The sequence below is a fragment of the Papilio xuthus genome, unplaced genomic scaffold (assembly GCF_000836235.2).
Source record: "Papilio xuthus unplaced genomic scaffold, Pxut_1.1 DF825017.1, whole genome shotgun sequence".
Classification (NCBI taxonomy): domain Eukaryota; kingdom Metazoa; phylum Arthropoda; class Insecta; order Lepidoptera; family Papilionidae; genus Papilio; species Papilio xuthus.
The window spans coordinates 5,259,738-5,276,691 of record NW_013533632.1 but is presented as its reverse complement, the minus strand read 5'-3'; the positions used below and the strand labels follow the sequence as shown (position 1 = coordinate 5,276,691).

The window sequence follows — 16,954 nt, the reverse complement described above, 5'->3', positions numbered from 1 at the left end:
AACCGTTGATACATTTAAAGATTATCGATGGATGGTTCAACTAGTTTGTTGAAACAACGCCCATCACTATTGTCGTTAGTCGTCACGTCCTGATCGTCACCTCACCTCTTCATTCGTAGTTCTCGCGTCTGCCATCCGCCATTTCGGCGTGACTGTCGCATAATAGATTGATTATGACGCCCTCATTTGGCTCTCATTGAAATTATTGTAGCGCCAGGCCAGTGCATAGTGTAATTTCAGGTATAAAGTTAATTACCAATTTACAGAATTTCTATACATTTATGACACATGTTAGCAACGCATAAGTTTTACCTTCCGTTTGATTCGTGTTATGCTATTTTAAAAGCCAGGGTTTCATGAAATGTAAGTGTCGCCGATTTTTTCGCCCAAGTAAATTTGCCGATGGAAATAATTTTATTCCATGTGTTTACATTTTATTTAAGAATGAATTATACAGAGACAGAGTGAAATGTAAAAACTACGAAAAATCTTTTGGTGGTATTGACGACAGCGCCGTCTGTGAATGTTTTCATCTATTTGATTTAGATTGGCGCTATTTTGTGATAAACCTGTGTACAACAGTTATTTTTAAGGTAAAAGTGTTTTCTGATCGCAATAAAAGACGTTTTTCTTGATTCAACATATATTCAATCCATATAAAATGGCGGACGTAGTTAGATTTACTTTCATGTATAAAATGCATTGATTATTTAGTGCACTGTTAATGGTGGCAAATCAAGCCAAGAAAATTTTCTAAAATAGCTTGAAATCATTACCTGCATCATAGGAAAAATGTTCTCAAATAATACTTTTACGCCAATAAATTTCACGACCGAACTATAAACGACAGCCTTATACTAAATCACCACATTATATATTTTTATTTGTATTACTTATAGCTATTTAAACTATAAACTTATACATACCCGCGAAAAACATATCCTGTCACAACTAAAAATATATGTTGCCACTCAAAATCTAGTTTTAAAAGAAAAATAAATATTTACCTCCAAAACAAATTTAGAACTTAAGAAACTAATATTTCTTCCTCACAGCGTATTGAAGATGTGTCACTTCTATTCAATAATTGTGTTTAACCCAAACCAAGGCAGGTGTCTTAATAACTGCTATAAAAAAAATTATTCTTCTTTCTTTTTTTTGCAGCCATGTCTGTACCAGAGCCATCCAAGGGAAAATCTCTGCTGCAGTCTTTTATAAATAGCTTTAATCAACAAAATGAATCAGGAGTTGCTATGCCAGGTATAAGGAAATGTTTACTATAGTATATCAAAGATTGCAAAACTTCTTTTGTGCAATCTTCAAATTTAACTGGTTACATTTTCGGTAAAGCCATTTGTATGTTGGAATTAAAAACAGATGCTTTTTCTTTCCATATTATAATACTGCCACTTTACAATAAGACACTTTTATTAATTAAATATTTATATCTCATACAGTGGCTTTCAGATATTTTTGTATCTCTTAACTTTGTATGGAGCACAACATAATTTAAATTATGCAGAGCAGGGCACTGTAGAGACTGTTGATGATATTCAGCCACACAGATATTTGAAAAGAAATATACTTTTTTTTAATGAAACAAATATGCATTAATACAAGTATTACTGCAGTTGTTGACTGTAGCCAAAACCAATGTTATATCATTTTGTAGGTACTAGTAATGCGGTTGAGGAAGTTGCAGATTCAGGGGTGGCATACTTTGTGGATGAAGAAGGACGGTACTATTATCAACCTGCTGATGATGATCAGAACATAGTATCTTTACCGATGATTACTGATGATACACCAGAGGTACAAAATATCAATAGTATACTATGTCCGCACAAATTACAAATTTACTTAAAGATATAAATTATCATCTTTTTAGGTATAGGCAGAGCAGGCAAATAAAAACCTATATTACAGGAGTAGCAATGTTTAGATTATATTACATAGACATATTAATAAAGATGCCCCACAATATCAAAGATGACAAGAAAGTTTTCACCATAGATTTTCTATTTTCCTGCTTTGGTTATATATACGGTTTTATGAATGAAACTAATGTAATAATTTCTTGTTAGGTAATCCAAGTGGACGATGATGAGGAGGAAGATGAGGAAGATATACCCACAATTATATCAGACTATAAACCATACCAGACAGTAACATTGATGCCGTCGGAAAATGGTTCGGGTGGAGTAAGCTATGTTCTTGTTGTTCAGGATGAAGCAAAGCAAGTTGTTAACATCAATATTCAGGTAGATAGATCATATTTAAGAGTAGTATATGTTTATACTCATAATTGTTTTGAACTAGGATCATTTTGATGTAAGTGTATAGTGATAATTTTATTCGTAATTTATTTTAGGATGAAAAGAGTACTCAAGATGTTTATACCTTTGAAGAAGAAGATGAAGAGGGTGGTCAAGAGGGCACTGATGATGACAATGAGAAAAGTAGTGTGTCAACAAGAAGCAGGAATTCAAAACATGTACGCCCGCGGTTCACATGTAATTTCTGCTCATACACCAGCCACAGGCGGTAAGTTTATTTTACAATATCTGTATTTTTTTATCTTGATTTGGGTTGATTTACTTACATATTTGTCAATGTTTATTGTATATAAAAGTAATTTTTTACAAATGATCCTTTGATCATACTAATACTATTATTACTCACAAAGGTATATTGTTTTTATTGACAGCAATTTAATTTATTTATAAAATACAATTTACTGCTTGTAGATACTTGCTCTTAAGACATATGAAATCTCACTCCGAGGACAGGCCACACAAGTGTGATGTTTGTGAGCGAGGCTTTAAGACTGTTGCCTCACTGCAGAATCACGTAAATATGCACAATGGTGTGAAACCCCATGTTTGCAAGTACTGCAACAGTCCTTTCACTACCTCAGGTATTATTGATTGTAATATATATTATTTTTATGCTTAAATAACGAGAATTAAACTAGAACCCATACTTTGAGGAAACTTATCATTAAATGTAAAGAGTGTAGAAAAAGGTTAACATATTTTTTATAGGCGAATTGGTACGCCATATCAGGTACAAACATACCTATGAAAAACCACACAAATGTACCGAATGTGATTATGCGTCAGTGGAATTGTCAAAATTGCGGCGGCACGTGCGATGCCACACTGGGGAACGGCCATATCAGGTATGAAATACCTGTACAAAACATAAATAAGTACACTATTATTCTGCTCTTTAGAGTGAGACAGATAAAATGTTATATTTTAATAGAATTATGTGTGTTTTAATGTAAACCCATTGTTGTCTTGTAGTGTCCCCACTGCACCTATGCTTCTCCGGATACTTTCAAGTTGAAGCGCCACTTGAGAACCCATACTGGAGAAAAACCATATAAATGTGAGCACTGCAATTTGTGCTTCACCCAATCCAACTCATTGAAAGCACACAAACTTATACATAATGGTAAGACTATTTGGTTATAACAACATACAAATTAATTACTAATTTTAAATCTAAAGATGTTATTTTATTGCATAACATTTATTAATAAGTAAATTTTGTTGATAGTATCTGAGAAGCCTGTGTATGCCTGCGAACTTTGCCCAACAAAATGTGGCCGCAAGACTGATCTTCGCATCCACATTCAAAAGCTTCACACTTCAGATAAGCCACTGAAATGCAAGATATGCGCTAAAACGTTTCCAGATCGTTATTCCTGTAAAGTGCATTATAAGGTACGTGTCTGAATCAACACAATGTTTAATGTATAAGTTGAAGCGGGCAACGGATGCATGAATATAAAGTAAAGGAAACTTTACCTGCCTACGTGCGTCACTAACATTATTCATTATTCATCTGCTTAGATCTAAATATTGAGCAATCTTGTATAAGGAATGATCAAAATTTTCCATATGTTCTAAAATGAATTTGATGGTAAAACATGATTGAGGGAAATAACTTTTAGTCTGTGCATCCTCTCTCTCTATATGTTATTGCTCATTAGTTTGTAGTTGATGCCTTTGGTACACAACAGTTACTTTGAAGAACTATGGCATCTTTGTTGATGATGCAATATTCAATAATTTAAATTTCTAATTTGACACTATAAAATTCAGTAACATTAAAAACCAAATTAATTCTTGCTGATTTTCAAGTCTTCTTATTCTCTTGAAATACTTAATGTTCTGAAATCACATAAATACTGATAAATGACATATGTAGTAAATAATATGTTAAATTTTAGACTCATGAAGGAGAGAAATGCTTCAAGTGTGAAATCTGCATGTACGCTTCGACCACGATACGACGCCTCAAGTCTCACATGCTGAAGCACACTGATGAGAAACCATTTGTCTGTGATCAGTGCGATCAGAGATTCAGGTGATTTGCCTTCACTGTTATACTACATAACAGTGCATACACATATTTGGTCTATATTACTTATTTAATAATATTTTCATTGAAATTGTGTAATAATTGTTAACATTGTTGCACAAAAACTAAATAAATAAGAAATAGTTCCGTTCTGCCAATAAAAGCAATCCTTTCTAATAAAACTACACAACAACTTTTAATTATTTTGAACTTAATGTGATGAAATCAAAAGAACTAAAACAATAAGATAATACTATTTTCAAGGCAAAAGCAGCTACTTCGAAGACACCAGAACTTGTACCACAACCCAGACTATGTACCGAAGCCTCCAAAGGAGAAGACGCACACTTGTCACGAGTGCCACCGCACATTTGCGCACAAAGGCAACCTCATCCGGCACCTCGCTGTCCACGACCCGGAGTCAGGCCATCAAGAAAGAGTCCTGGCACTCAAACTTGGCCGTCAGAAGAAAGCAAAACGAGTAGACGGACGTCTAAGGGTGAGCTATTTATAATTAACTACTCTTGCTATTTTTAATTTCTTATCAACATTTTGTTGAATTCAAAACATTCCTTCACTAGCTGTCGCTCATGACACCGTCCGCTTGGTAATAAAAAAAAACATAATACCCTATGTGTTCTTTATCTATGTAAAATTTCAGCGAGATCCATACAGCAGTTCCGGAGATACCTTTAAACATACATCTATCCAAACATTCGCATTTATAATTTTAGTAAGATATATTTCACAATGGATGTCAAACAATTTCTTCTAATATGTCACCACAACTGAAAAAATATTATTATTAATTCTATATACAAACTTGTGTTTCAGGAGGTGCGTGAAGACGACTCTGACAGTGAGGACAATGAGCAAAATGATGAAATTAAAATGGATATAAGCGACAAGGAAATGCAGAGCGAGTATGTGACGGTGTCAGATGGTGACAGCCAGCAGTATGTTGTGCTGGAAGTGATACATCTTGAGGATGGCTCCGAGCAGCAAGTGACTGTTATGGCCCCAGAATATATTGATGACGAACAAAGTAAGTACCAAAAAATTCAATATATTGATTACATAAGTGTTTATCTTTTTTGTATATGTACTTGAGAACTAATTGAATACTCAAAAAAATCACAAATTCAACTACTTCATTCAATCAAGTTCAGAACTTCTAGATATTTACATTAATTTGTCGAGAAACTTAAGTATGCAATATGCAATTATTAGCAGTCGCCCGAGACTTCGTCTGCGCGCAATAAAAAAAATAGATAATTAGTAGTCTATGTGTTTTTCTAGACTATGTTCTATATGTACGCCAAATTTCATCTAGATCCTTTCAGTCGTTCTGGAGATACCGTCAAACAAACATCCATCCATCTAATCATTTTCATTTATAATATGTATTAGGAAGATTACCACCAGCTTTGTAACAGAATAATATCAAATGAATAAGACATTACCAAGTTAACACTGACTTTTGGTCATCAATTTGCTATATGTTTTACTTAATACAATAATTTATATTTACAGTCGAGGAGGAGGAGGAGGAGGAGGAAGAAGAAGAAGATGTAAATGAAAATGATGATGATGATACAGAAGATACAAAAAAAATAATTTTGATAAATGATCCTGAACCTGAACCTGCACCTGCACCTGCACCACCCCGTAGGTCAATCCAGAGTACAATAAAGTTTGAGACTGACGTTATCAATTGTTTTGGATTTGAGGTAAGATATATTATTTATTTTAGGTTTTGCCCGCGACTTCGTACGCACTGAATTAAAAATAAACTTAATATCCTACATTTACTATTCTAGACGGTTTCTAAATCTGTGCCAAATTTCATGAATAACCGTTGAGCCGTTCTGAAACCTTCTAACAAACATCCATGCATACATCGAAACATTCGCATTTATAATAAGTAAGACTAACATTAAAATTAACACATATAACATTTATATTAGTTTAAATATAAAATGCTTAGTTTTGATAACACATAAATGTATGTAACATTTTCAGGATGATGATGCTGACAATGCAGATGATGAAATTCCTTACGAAGACAAGGTTCTCTTAAACTTAGTTTAGAGATACATAAATTATAATTAAATGTTTTAAGTATGATATTTAATGAATGATATCTGCATATTTTATAAAAGCAACCCTACAAATTAGATTCTTTACTATTTTAGAAAATTTAAATTCAAATCATTCTGTAAATGAAAGAGCAATAACTAGAAAATAATGTTAATATAAAGAAGTTATAACTATTTCACATTCAAAACACAAATAATCTTAACTGCTCTTTTAATATTATTAATTTTTGCTAATACTTTTTAAATATAAAGGATTTTGTAGGATTCAATAGAAATACTTTAAGCCTTTGTTCATGGCAAATAAACTTTAGGTATAAGGGGGCGTCCATAAATTGCCTGAGGTGTTTGTTTGTTGCAATCAGAAAAAAATTGCGTGATGTTTGCCGAGACCCCCCCACCCCTCTCTCTCCAACGTAATATTAGATGAGATTTGACTCGACCCCCTTAAACACCTCACGTAATTTATGGACCCTAATGTGATTTTGACAAGGTTTAAAGAAAATGTTTCTTGTAACTCAGACTACTGCACGTAAAAAGTAATATATCAGTTTATCATTTTACTTTAGGAAAATGATAAATAGTAATAGTTATTATTATAATAAATTGTGATTGTCTTATATACAAAAAAATTAAACAATATAATATTTATCGTCTATTTAGATAATTCCGATCATTAATGTATATTAAAAATATATATCTATATGTTTAAAATTGCGTATTATACAAAAATATCTGTTTCATTGTAGTCAAGTTTAATAAAGTCTTATATTTTCATACTTAATTCAATCCTTAGTAACTTTTAATTATCATTTAGTTCACAACTATTAGTATTGTAAATATTTTGTTACATTTTAAAAGTTCATATATTAGTATAGTAGTATTCAAAATTTGTGTGTGTATGTGTTTGTATTTTTATCATTTAACTTAGTAGATGTTTAATTTAAATTATGTACAATGAAACAAATTGTGTCACTACAAATTTTTTTGTTCTTCTATACTGTAAATATATTGCAAAATTTATTCGTATTTGATATAGTTTCTTTTTTTTAAATTATGGTACTGTTTAAAAAAATCCTGTGAACCAAGTTATAGAATTAGGTATATGAAACTAGTTTGCATTTCTTAGTATATTAAAGAGCTACATTTTGGTTACTGTTTGATGTTTTCTAGCATTATGTCTGGAAGTGCACAAATATTGCCAGCATTACTTTACCTAGAAAGAATGCAGTTTAACACTTCCTATATTATTATAATCTGTAAATATGAATGTCGTAAAATTAACTACTTTAATTTGAGTCTTAGTATGTAATTAAATACCATTAGACTATTATAATTTCCTATTCTTGTATCCGTTTAAGAAACAAATACATCTCTGAAATAGGAACAAATTTTGTTAGATATGAATAAGTTCGTATCTTTTTTAGAGTAAGAATTCATTCGATTAATTACCGTCTTTAAATAATAAATTTAGTTAGATGAAGTATAACAGATTTAAATGTCTTTAAACAAACATATTCATTTCAAGGCTTACACGGTCACAATTATCACATTGACACGGAACACAGCGAATGCCACGGTATGTAAATAGGCTGGTTTTGAAACAAAAAACAATTATGATTGGTTTATATTACTTTTGTTTTACTGTGTTCTTTTTTTTGTTTTATTCAAAACATGTCGTAATTATAATTGGAAAAATCAATGAACTCATTTGTGACTTATTTTTGGTTGCTTTTTAATTATTGTTTGAAAATGATTTGCTAAACATAAACTGAAAATTCAGTAACACAAACTTGTTTTCTTAAAAGCATGTAGTGTATTTGTAATGTAAATTATATTAAATTTTAATTTAAATTTTTGTTTTATTATTTTTAGTGGCTTGTTCTAGACACAGAAAACAATACGGTTCATATACTGAAAGTAATATTTGACGTATTTAAAACACGTGTTAACATTTTATTTTGGATAAATGTAGGAGGATAGGCCGTGTAAATAGCAGATGTAACAACAAGATATTTAAATAATCCTATTAAGTACTAGCGGTTGCCCGAGACTTTGCTGTCATGAAAAAACTAGCCTAACTTACTCTCGTATACATTAGCTACATTTCACAACAAACGCAGATTTGCGTACAGACAGACAAAGATTTAAAACATTAGGTATTCGTTGTAAGTAACGCAAACGCATCGTGTTCGCGATTTATCTGACATTACAAACAGGCACTTCAAATTTATTAATTGTATAGATATTTTATGTGCTTATAACAGCTGAACTATGTACGAAATTGATGCATATTTACGCCGAGAGATGGCATTTCTATAAAAAAGGTTCTTATCATACTTGATAATTCATTTATCAATAAACTTTGAGGTACTGAATTTAATGAAAGGATGTATGATAAAATGTGACATACATATTTACAAAGGCCTTTATGAAAATTGAATTGTAAATAGCAACTCTAATAATTTTATCCGAAAGACATCAAAATGGCGTAGTCTTATCTCAAGGTTTGCATATCTGTTTATTATGGTATAGTCTTAGTTTATAAATATGATCCAAATGTATGATAAAACAAACGTTATAAATTAATTATATGTGAAATTATTGTCATTAAATTTACACTAATATTCTATAATATGTATGTTTGCTGCATTAAATTTGTTATCTGATAATTTGGACGAGGCCAGCATGGTATTTAACTTGGCTGACATTTGTTTCGGAAATAATAAAAAGATGTCTAATTAGATGTAACGGTCGCAAGACTACATAGCATATTAACCGTGGGTTTTTGAGACCAAAATGTCTGCATAAAACACTTCGTCATCCCATTATCTTTGACAAAACAGAAATGACAATAAATTTTCAACGGGGACTGATCTCAGAAACCTATGGTATAAAAATATTTTGTTGTATATAGGAAGTTATAATTTAGTGAGATTTCCTCTGTTTTCTTTAATATTTAGTGTAAAATAACAGTGTATCATTAGATAAGATATAGTTTAACTAAATGAAACCTTGAACTATTTTCATTCTTAATTCTTAAACCGTTTTCAGCATCTATTCCGGACAGTATTCAGTGATATTACATCGTTGCATAGTTAGCTCACCCATGAGCTCCCATAACATATGCATGTTTTAATTTTAATATAAAATCATTACGGTACGTTAGCGCATTTATAGGCTAGGCTGTACGGTATGTTATACATATGTAATAATTTCTAAAGCAAATAAAGAATAAAATCCAATTGTTTGTGTATATTATTTTCACGCTCCCCAACACTTTTGGTATAAGCGGTACACGGGGGCGAAACACTCTTGCGCAATGCGCTTTCCTTCACACTATGTGGGCCTGCGCAATTACCTGCGAAGAAATACACTCGCAGCTAACCACGAGCTACAATAAAGTATAAAACTTATAATACTAAAACAGTTTTTTTCCACCAGTGATATAGTTTCATTATAGAATAGGGATTGCAAAAAAGGGTAAGTATGGCGAGAAAATAATAAAACTGCCGATCATTGATTGAACATATATGGTTTATTCAAAAGTAATAACAGTTTTCAAAGTCATTTAATACGAAAAATTCGAAAGAATTTATGAAGATTAGTATTATTAGGACGTATTAAAAAACTAAACCCTGCGTGATTTGATTCTGCATCAGAAGTATAGGTAGACAACGAGTACACTGCACTCGAAACAGATTCTTGTACTTCATCGCTCATACAAGATGTGTTTATTGACTCGGTATCGGAACTTGCTTCAACTTCCAATGCGGTACTCGTATCACAATCGGAGTTCATCGCTTCTATCTCAGATATTATGTCTTTCAGTTGTTTAATGCTCATTCTTTGAAAATCTCCAAATGTTAATCCATCATCACAATGTTTTTCATTTATCTCGAAAGATGGTCTAATAAGTAACATTAAAAAAGAGTCGTTTTATATAAAATTACTTTACAAAAATAAAGAAGGAAAATACTAACCTATGTGGATTTGAATCACAAGATAACATGGCGTTTTGTAATTGGCATATTATATCGTGCAACTGGTTTTCGTCCATTGTTTCAAAATCACTAAATGTTAATTCAACGTCTTCAGATAAGATAAGATTACACGGTTCATCTGAACCTAGCGCCACACAAGTCTGTGAACTAATAAAGAAAATGTAACAATTAAAAATATTATAAACAAAAGATGTTCGTAATTAAAATCTAGTAGAGGCACGCGAGCGCGCCGCCTCAATAAAATTAGTAGCTTACGTTGTTCCAGACTATGTTTTACCCAAATTTTATCGAGATTCGTTGAGTCCTTCTGGAGATAAACATCCATCCAAACATACAAATCGCATTTTAATATTAGTAAGACAAAGCTGATCGCAGTTTACAGCATTTCGAATCAAGTTATATCGGGAAAAACAAACCTTTCTTTTCGTCTTAAACTTGAATGGTAAGAGGATGTGGCGCTTTCTAAATCATATATAACGTGTCTGAGTTGCTTTTCGGTACTTATTTCAAACACACTAAATGTTAGTTCGTCTGCTTCTGCGTTATGTTCTTCAAGGATAAGTTCGCACTGTTCCTCTATATCAGTCTCGCAAGCTTGGCTAGTTGAAAATATTGTTTACTGTGAGTTTCCATTGCACACTTATGGTAAACTAATAATCTCAGTTATTAAAAGAATGAGACGATTGACAAGATATTTTTTAAATGTGTTATTGTTAAGTCAGAGAAAATATACGGGGTTGCGTAATGATGCAATTTTAGTTGTTAAAATATATGTGAAGTGTATTTAGTGAATTTTGCTGCCACGACATTAATTTTCTTAAATTTACATTTGAGATTTAAATAACAATATACAAACCTTTGTTGATTTTTCTTTGTTTTAATTTTTGGACGTTTTTTAAACCAAAAGGGTCTATGGTTTTCGATCTTTTCATAATCAGTTAAAGACTGAATACATTCAATCGAATGTACCGAAGTCAGATTTTTACCACAATTATCAACATTTCTTATGCATTCTCTGAATTAAAACAGTTGTTATAGTAAATTCTTTTGATACAACTTCAACTATAAATAATCGTTGGTTTCCGAGTCTCAAATCTTTGACAAAACAGAGATAACAATATGTTTCAAAAATGAATTTTAGGTCTCAGAAACCAACGATAAGCGTAACAAATATACAGACGGTTGTTCTTCTGCATGTTTAAAAGTCATTCCTCGATGTGATGACAAGTGGCATTTTATAATTTGTTGCTTTAATATTCGTGGTTTTTTAACTTTCGTAAGTTTATTTCTTTTCTTTTTTTTCTTACCTGAAAAAGTTTTTATGTTTATGCTTCTAAATAATCTATCATTATAATAATACAAGTAAAAGTCAATTAGGTACCATCTTTTGTTGCACAACGCCAATAAATATTTTTAACTGATTTACTGGAAACTTTCTCGCATTGGGAATAATTACTTGTAAAAACTTTTCGTTTAGGTATTAAATGTTTCGTCCTAGAATTCTTATTCAAGAGTTCTGGAGCTTTAAATTTTTGTGATACTTTTGTTGTAACATTTCGTTTATTTTTATATTTGTGACGACAATATCTACTTAAATTATATTCAGTCTCATCCATGTCTGAAAAGGCAGAGTTAGAAACATATTTTTTTGTTCTTTATTCACGTGTTTACTAAGGGTATTTAAATCTGTGAATGCAGTGTTGTTTCTTATTTATACTTGACTTTTTTTATTATCAAAATGCACATCATCAAAATAGCTATAAATTTCTATTAGTTATGTTAGAATGTTAATATAAGAAAAAAACTTAGTGCCATTGATTATTGCGCTTTATTTATTAAAATATTTAAATTTCCTACTTCATTATTTTGCACAAAAAAATCGATACAATTTTTTGGAATTGACACTATTGGGTGGTATAGAAAAATTGATTCCTGAACGTTTACGTTCTGAACCAGAATCATATGAAGAAAATGAACTAGAACTCGTTGTAATTGTATCATCAGAAAACTTCGAACCTTTTCCGATATAAGAATCGCTTGATAAACTTTTTGAACTCGTTTCAACATCTTGTATGGAATCGTGAGGAGAATTACAAAACGTTGCTTTTTTCAATTCGCATATTATGTCTAACAGTTGCTGTTCATTCATTTTTTTAAAGTCACTGTATGTTAATATATTATTGCAATTTTTGTAATCTTCTTCAAGAAAACATTTATAAAGTTCCTTTGAATCGGTCTTGCAAATTTTTCTAAAAGATAAATAAATATGTTAAAATGAGATAAAAACTTTAAACCAGCTTGTGTACACTAATTTAGGTATTTAGTGAAAAAAAAAGAAATATATTATATAGTACAAACTTTTTAGTATTGTTGCGTTTCTTAGTAATCTTCTGAAATAATTTAACCCAAAAGGGTGGATGGGGTTTTTTGTCTGTTTTTTCTTGGCATTTTCTGTTCTTAATTTGCTGAACGTTATCTATCAATTCAAGTGACTCGAGATCTTTTCCGTTGTTGTTAATTTCAATTATACAATCCCTGAATTAATATTAAAAAAAGACAAAGTTTTATAAAACATTTGTTTAAACATACTACAAATAAAACATAAGTATTATACATTACGGTGAAAAACTGGGTGTAATTTTTTGTCGTCTTATTATTCTTGGAGTTTTTGAATTTATTACTGGTTTATATTCCTCTTCTGAAAACGTTCATGTATTTATCAAATATCTTACTAATATTCTTAATTTGACTGTTTGGATGGATGGATGGACAGTCTTAAGGTATCTTCAGAACTACTGTATGGATAAGTTTGACATAGATGTAGAAAATAATCTCAAAGAACACATAGGGTACTTAAATTTTGTTTGAATACCGCGCAGACGGAGTCGCGGATGACAGCTAATAAACACACATTTAAAAAATATACCTAGTTTTTTTTGCAAATCCCAAATTGGTTGTAACTAATATAATTATAAGTTAAGTTAACTAAGTTAGCGGCCAACCTTCAAGACAGAAGAGGCACTAGTAGAAGAAGAATATAATTATAGTATTATACTACTTTTTGAAAATTTCCTACCAATGTATTGTGGCAATGTATTTAAACCCATATCACATTGTTTGTTATCTCTTGTACAATCTATACATTTAGGGAGAGGAAGTTTCACCTTGATGGGAGAAGTTTTTGCATTGCAAAGTTTATTTTTGCATTCATTTGATAATTCGTTATCATGATTGTCTCCTAACATACATTTAGGTTCATCCGTATCTGAAATAAAATAATAAATGCTTATATATATGTAAAATTCTAATTAATATTATAATGAATGTTTAGATGGATCGATGGATGGCTGTTTGTTAGAAGGTATCCTCAGAGCTGCATGGATCTCACTGAAAATTGGCACATTAGCTTCGAAAATTAACAACGCGCTCTTATCGATAGACAACCGTTGTTTTTCTCAGTATTACATACATACAATCCAATTTTATTAATTATATAGATATAGATTATCTCTCACCTTGGCAATTTTTTATACAACAAGGATATGGTGAGTGCGAAGACTCAATAGAACTTTGCAAAGATTCATTATCTTCAGGTATATCAAATGATATACTCTTCTGACTCTTGTGTGAACTAACTTTGCTGGGATCTGATTAATAATAGAATTTTAATTAGGTTTCTATAACTTATGTAAGCTTACAAATAACAAATATATTTTACCTTTGAACATTCCCTGCAGGCAGATGTCATATTCAGCAAAATTATTAACATCAAGAAATACTACTGAGGTCCTCTTCTTTACCAATAATAATTTACTTTTTAAATAATTTCTCTGCTGCAATCCAAGCGTCGAAGTATCGTTTTCAATAATTGAATCTCTCTTGCTCATCGCTGCACAATTCACTACTTTTGATTGTTCCTGATTCATTATAGACATAAATTGGAATACAGCTGTAACAAACATTTAATTATCTGAAGTTATAAATGCAAATTATTTTATCACTAGCTGCCCCTCAACTTTGTCTTGTTATTAGTTACTTTTGTGGTATTCCAGACTATCCTCTACATCCATGAAGAATTTCATTGAGATATGTTGAGCCATTTTGGAAAAACATTCCAACAAACATTCACCCATCTATTCATCTAAATATTTCCATTTATAATATTGGAGTTGTTCCTTTTTCTTACCATTTTTTTTGAAATGGCACATCTCAGGTTCACTAACAAGTTTCTGATTCGGGAAAGCATGCACACTAAAACAAAAAAAAATACAAGTTTAATAAAGAGAAAAAATATTTCTGTGCTGTTCTGACATCTTTTGAATCTTTGAAATATATTGGTAATGAATTAGAAGGATATATGAATGAAACCCGGCACATACAATTTTATCACAGATAACTTTTCATACAACATTGTGTTGTCAGTTCACACTGTGTAACCATAATATTACATATGTATATTAACACTTAAAATACAATATTAGAATTAGAACATTATACCTAAACATGTAGCAATCTTGCTTTGTAGGTTTCAATTTTGTGATCACTTTTGATGTAACTTGTTGAGAACACTGGCCATATAATTTTTTTATAATTTTATCTAAATGAATTGTTTTACATTTCATTTTAGCTTGTTTAGAACACTGGCCATATGTGTCCTTTATAATTTTACCTATGTTGTTATTCTTCAGTTTCGTCTTAGCTTGTTTAGAACACCGGTCATATGTACTTTTTATTATTTTACCAAAATTATCCATGCATTTTGGTTTACAAATATTTTTGGGTTTTTCCTTCAAATTTTGCTTACAGTTTTGACAAAGTGGCAAAATTTCTTTCTTACATTTAGGTTTCTTGGGGTAACAATGCTTAGAAGTTACCCGTAATTTAGATTTTTCGTCATTACAGGTATGCATTAATTTGGAAATTTGTCTTAGCATATGTTCATATTCTTTTTCTATACAGCGTCTTTTTTTTATCATACTATCCATAACAGTATTCATATTATCTTTATGGTTTTTACAGCATGGCATTGCAGTCTTCTTTAATAATTCATTATGTAACTTACATGATTGTTCAAAGATGTTAGAAACGCAGTGGCTTTTCTTACTATGAAACATCTTTTTTGAGCATGTTGGATAATGTGGACATTTTCTAGATTTAGACATTATGTAAACAAGTTGTATTCTTTTAACTAGATAAAATTCTTCATTACCAGACAATGGTAACGATGAATTTCTCATTTCTAATAAATTTGCATTTGATCTCATTTTTGTTAAAGAGTTATTACATAATTGTAAATGTTTTGAAAGATTAGAGCTGCTTTTGCTTTCTTTTAATATGTACATTTCTGATGTGGGAGTCCTATGCGATATTTTATTGACACTATCTTTTATTAATCTCTTCTTAATCATGGCTATATTATTTGCACAATTTGTTTGCAAAGTATCTCTTCTGAATTGGTCTTCGACTTTTCGGAGAACATAATAAATGTGGGTCTCAAAGATTTTTGATATTTTATCGTCATTTGTACAAGTGATAGATAATAGATATCTTCTTATTTTTATTTCTTGTGAATTGATTTCAACTTTGGATTTATATGGGAAGAAAATAAAAATATTAACTTTCTTTTTCTTTACCACACATTGGAATAATATGATACACTTATGCCTCAATATAGAATATCTATACCTTTTGGAGATTAATTTTGAGATTGGTGACAATTTAATAATCCTAAAAGTTTTTGGCAATTGCATGCTTCTTTTAATTGACATTCTGTTTGCATCAATTGTTTTACTAACAGTTACAAACATCTGTAGATCATTATTTTTTTCACATTCATCACAAGATCCATCAGTAATAAATCTCAATAAACTAGACAGTTCAAGAATTGGTTTATCATTTCTGCCTGAAATTGAATTCATTATGCTTGGAAGATTTTTCTTTGATATTTTGTATTGCAAATTATGTGGTGATGGATGTACATTCGAAGTCTTTGTAAACTGTTGTAGCTTAATAAAGTTAACTAATTTTTAAAAAATTCAAAACACATTTTTTTTCCATACCACTTTTTCATTTATTCAGATTACGTTACATTTCGTGCATTATTCATACTTTTTGCAAATAGCAAAATGGTTTGTTACGTTAATCTTATAACCATATACTTAATAAACCTGTGTTTCTGTTTACATCATCTTCGAAAGTTTATTTAATGAAAGCTTCTTTTCTATCACACTCCATTTTTTCTCATTATAAAGGTCGCAAAATAACTTATTTAATAATGAAATTTTTAATAAACCATGATTGTGGTATTCAATTAATAATTGCAATTAATTTTTATACGACATAAAATACTATCAGACAGGGACAGGGGGTGACATTTGGTGACACTGCATCAGTGTTGCCAACTAGGCTAATGCAAATGTGCTAAAATAATAATAACACTTTTATTTCATAGACATGGTCCTTAGAATTATTTTAATAAGTAAA

At 30.6% G+C, this 16,954-nt stretch overlaps 2 protein-coding genes across 6 annotated transcripts; one reads left to right on the top strand and one right to left on the bottom strand.

The window, feature by feature from the left end:
- The first annotated feature begins 80 nt into the window (after positions 1 to 80).
- On the top strand, positions 81 to 7,176 carry LOC106126359 (transcriptional repressor CTCFL). Of its 4 annotated transcripts, XM_013323980.1 has the most exons (15): positions 247 to 363; positions 444 to 593; positions 1,165 to 1,260; positions 1,673 to 1,812; positions 2,085 to 2,261; positions 2,372 to 2,544; positions 2,748 to 2,917; positions 3,045 to 3,181; positions 3,309 to 3,459; positions 3,565 to 3,731; positions 4,241 to 4,377; positions 4,636 to 4,870; positions 5,206 to 5,416; positions 5,905 to 6,101; positions 6,394 to 7,176. In XM_013323980.1, exons 3-15 carry the CDS (start codon positions 1,167 to 1,169, stop codon positions 6,460 to 6,462), a joined length of 2,058 nt encoding a protein of 685 aa, XP_013179434.1. In that variant the 5' UTR covers positions 247 to 363; positions 444 to 593; positions 1,165 to 1,166; the 3' UTR covers positions 6,463 to 7,176. The 4 variants fall into 4 exon arrangements, with proteins under 4 accessions (XP_013179432.1, XP_013179434.1, XP_013179431.1 ...); XM_013323978.1 differs by lacking the exons at positions 247 to 363; positions 444 to 593 and adding an exon at positions 81 to 240 and having other exon boundaries at positions 6,394 to 7,175; XM_013323977.1 differs by lacking the exon at positions 444 to 593.
- A 2,816-nt stretch (positions 7,177 to 9,992) lies between these two features.
- On the bottom strand, positions 9,993 to 16,842 carry LOC106126407 (uncharacterized). Of its 2 annotated transcripts, XM_013324051.1 has the most exons (14): positions 14,969 to 16,842; positions 14,658 to 14,722; positions 14,190 to 14,420; positions 13,987 to 14,118; positions 13,548 to 13,736; positions 13,091 to 13,169; positions 12,830 to 13,006; positions 12,488 to 12,720; positions 11,853 to 12,089; positions 11,652 to 11,778; positions 11,328 to 11,486; positions 10,888 to 11,070; positions 10,451 to 10,618; positions 9,993 to 10,377 (listed from the first exon to the last, which is right to left on the bottom strand). In XM_013324051.1, exons 1-14 carry the CDS (start codon positions 16,387 to 16,389, stop codon positions 10,035 to 10,037), a joined length of 3,744 nt encoding a protein of 1,247 aa, XP_013179505.1. In that variant the 5' UTR covers positions 16,390 to 16,842; the 3' UTR covers positions 9,993 to 10,034. The 2 variants fall into 2 exon arrangements, with proteins under 2 accessions (XP_013179505.1, XP_013179506.1); XM_013324052.1 differs by lacking the exon at positions 13,987 to 14,118.
- Positions 16,843 to 16,954: the final 112 nt, after the last annotated feature.

What these genes read in the sequence shown, in the direction of transcription:
- LOC106126359 (XM_013323977.1), top strand. An exon ending in ATCAGGAGTTGCTATGCCAG is followed by an intron (nt 1,261 to 1,672) that starts GTATAAGGAAAT and finishes ATCATTTTGTAG; the next exon opens with GTACTAGTAATGCGGTTGAG. An exon ending in CCTGTAAAGTGCATTATAAG is followed by an intron (nt 3,732 to 4,240) that starts GTACGTGTCTGA and finishes GTTAAATTTTAG; the next exon opens with ACTCATGAAGGAGAGAAATG.
- LOC106126407 (XM_013324051.1), bottom strand. Translation starts at nt 16,389, where the DNA reads ATGAATTCAATTTCAGGCAGAAATGATAAACCAATTCTTGAACTGTCT. An exon ending in CCTGCAGGGAATGTTCAAAG is followed by an intron (nt 14,119 to 14,189) that starts GTAAAATATATT and finishes ATTATTAATCAG; the next exon opens with ATCCCAGCAAAGTTAGTTCA. An exon ending in GCGTTGTGCAACAAAAGATG is followed by an intron (nt 11,779 to 11,852) that starts GTACCTAATTGA and finishes AAACTTTTTCAG; the next exon opens with GTAAGAAAAAAAAGAAAAGA.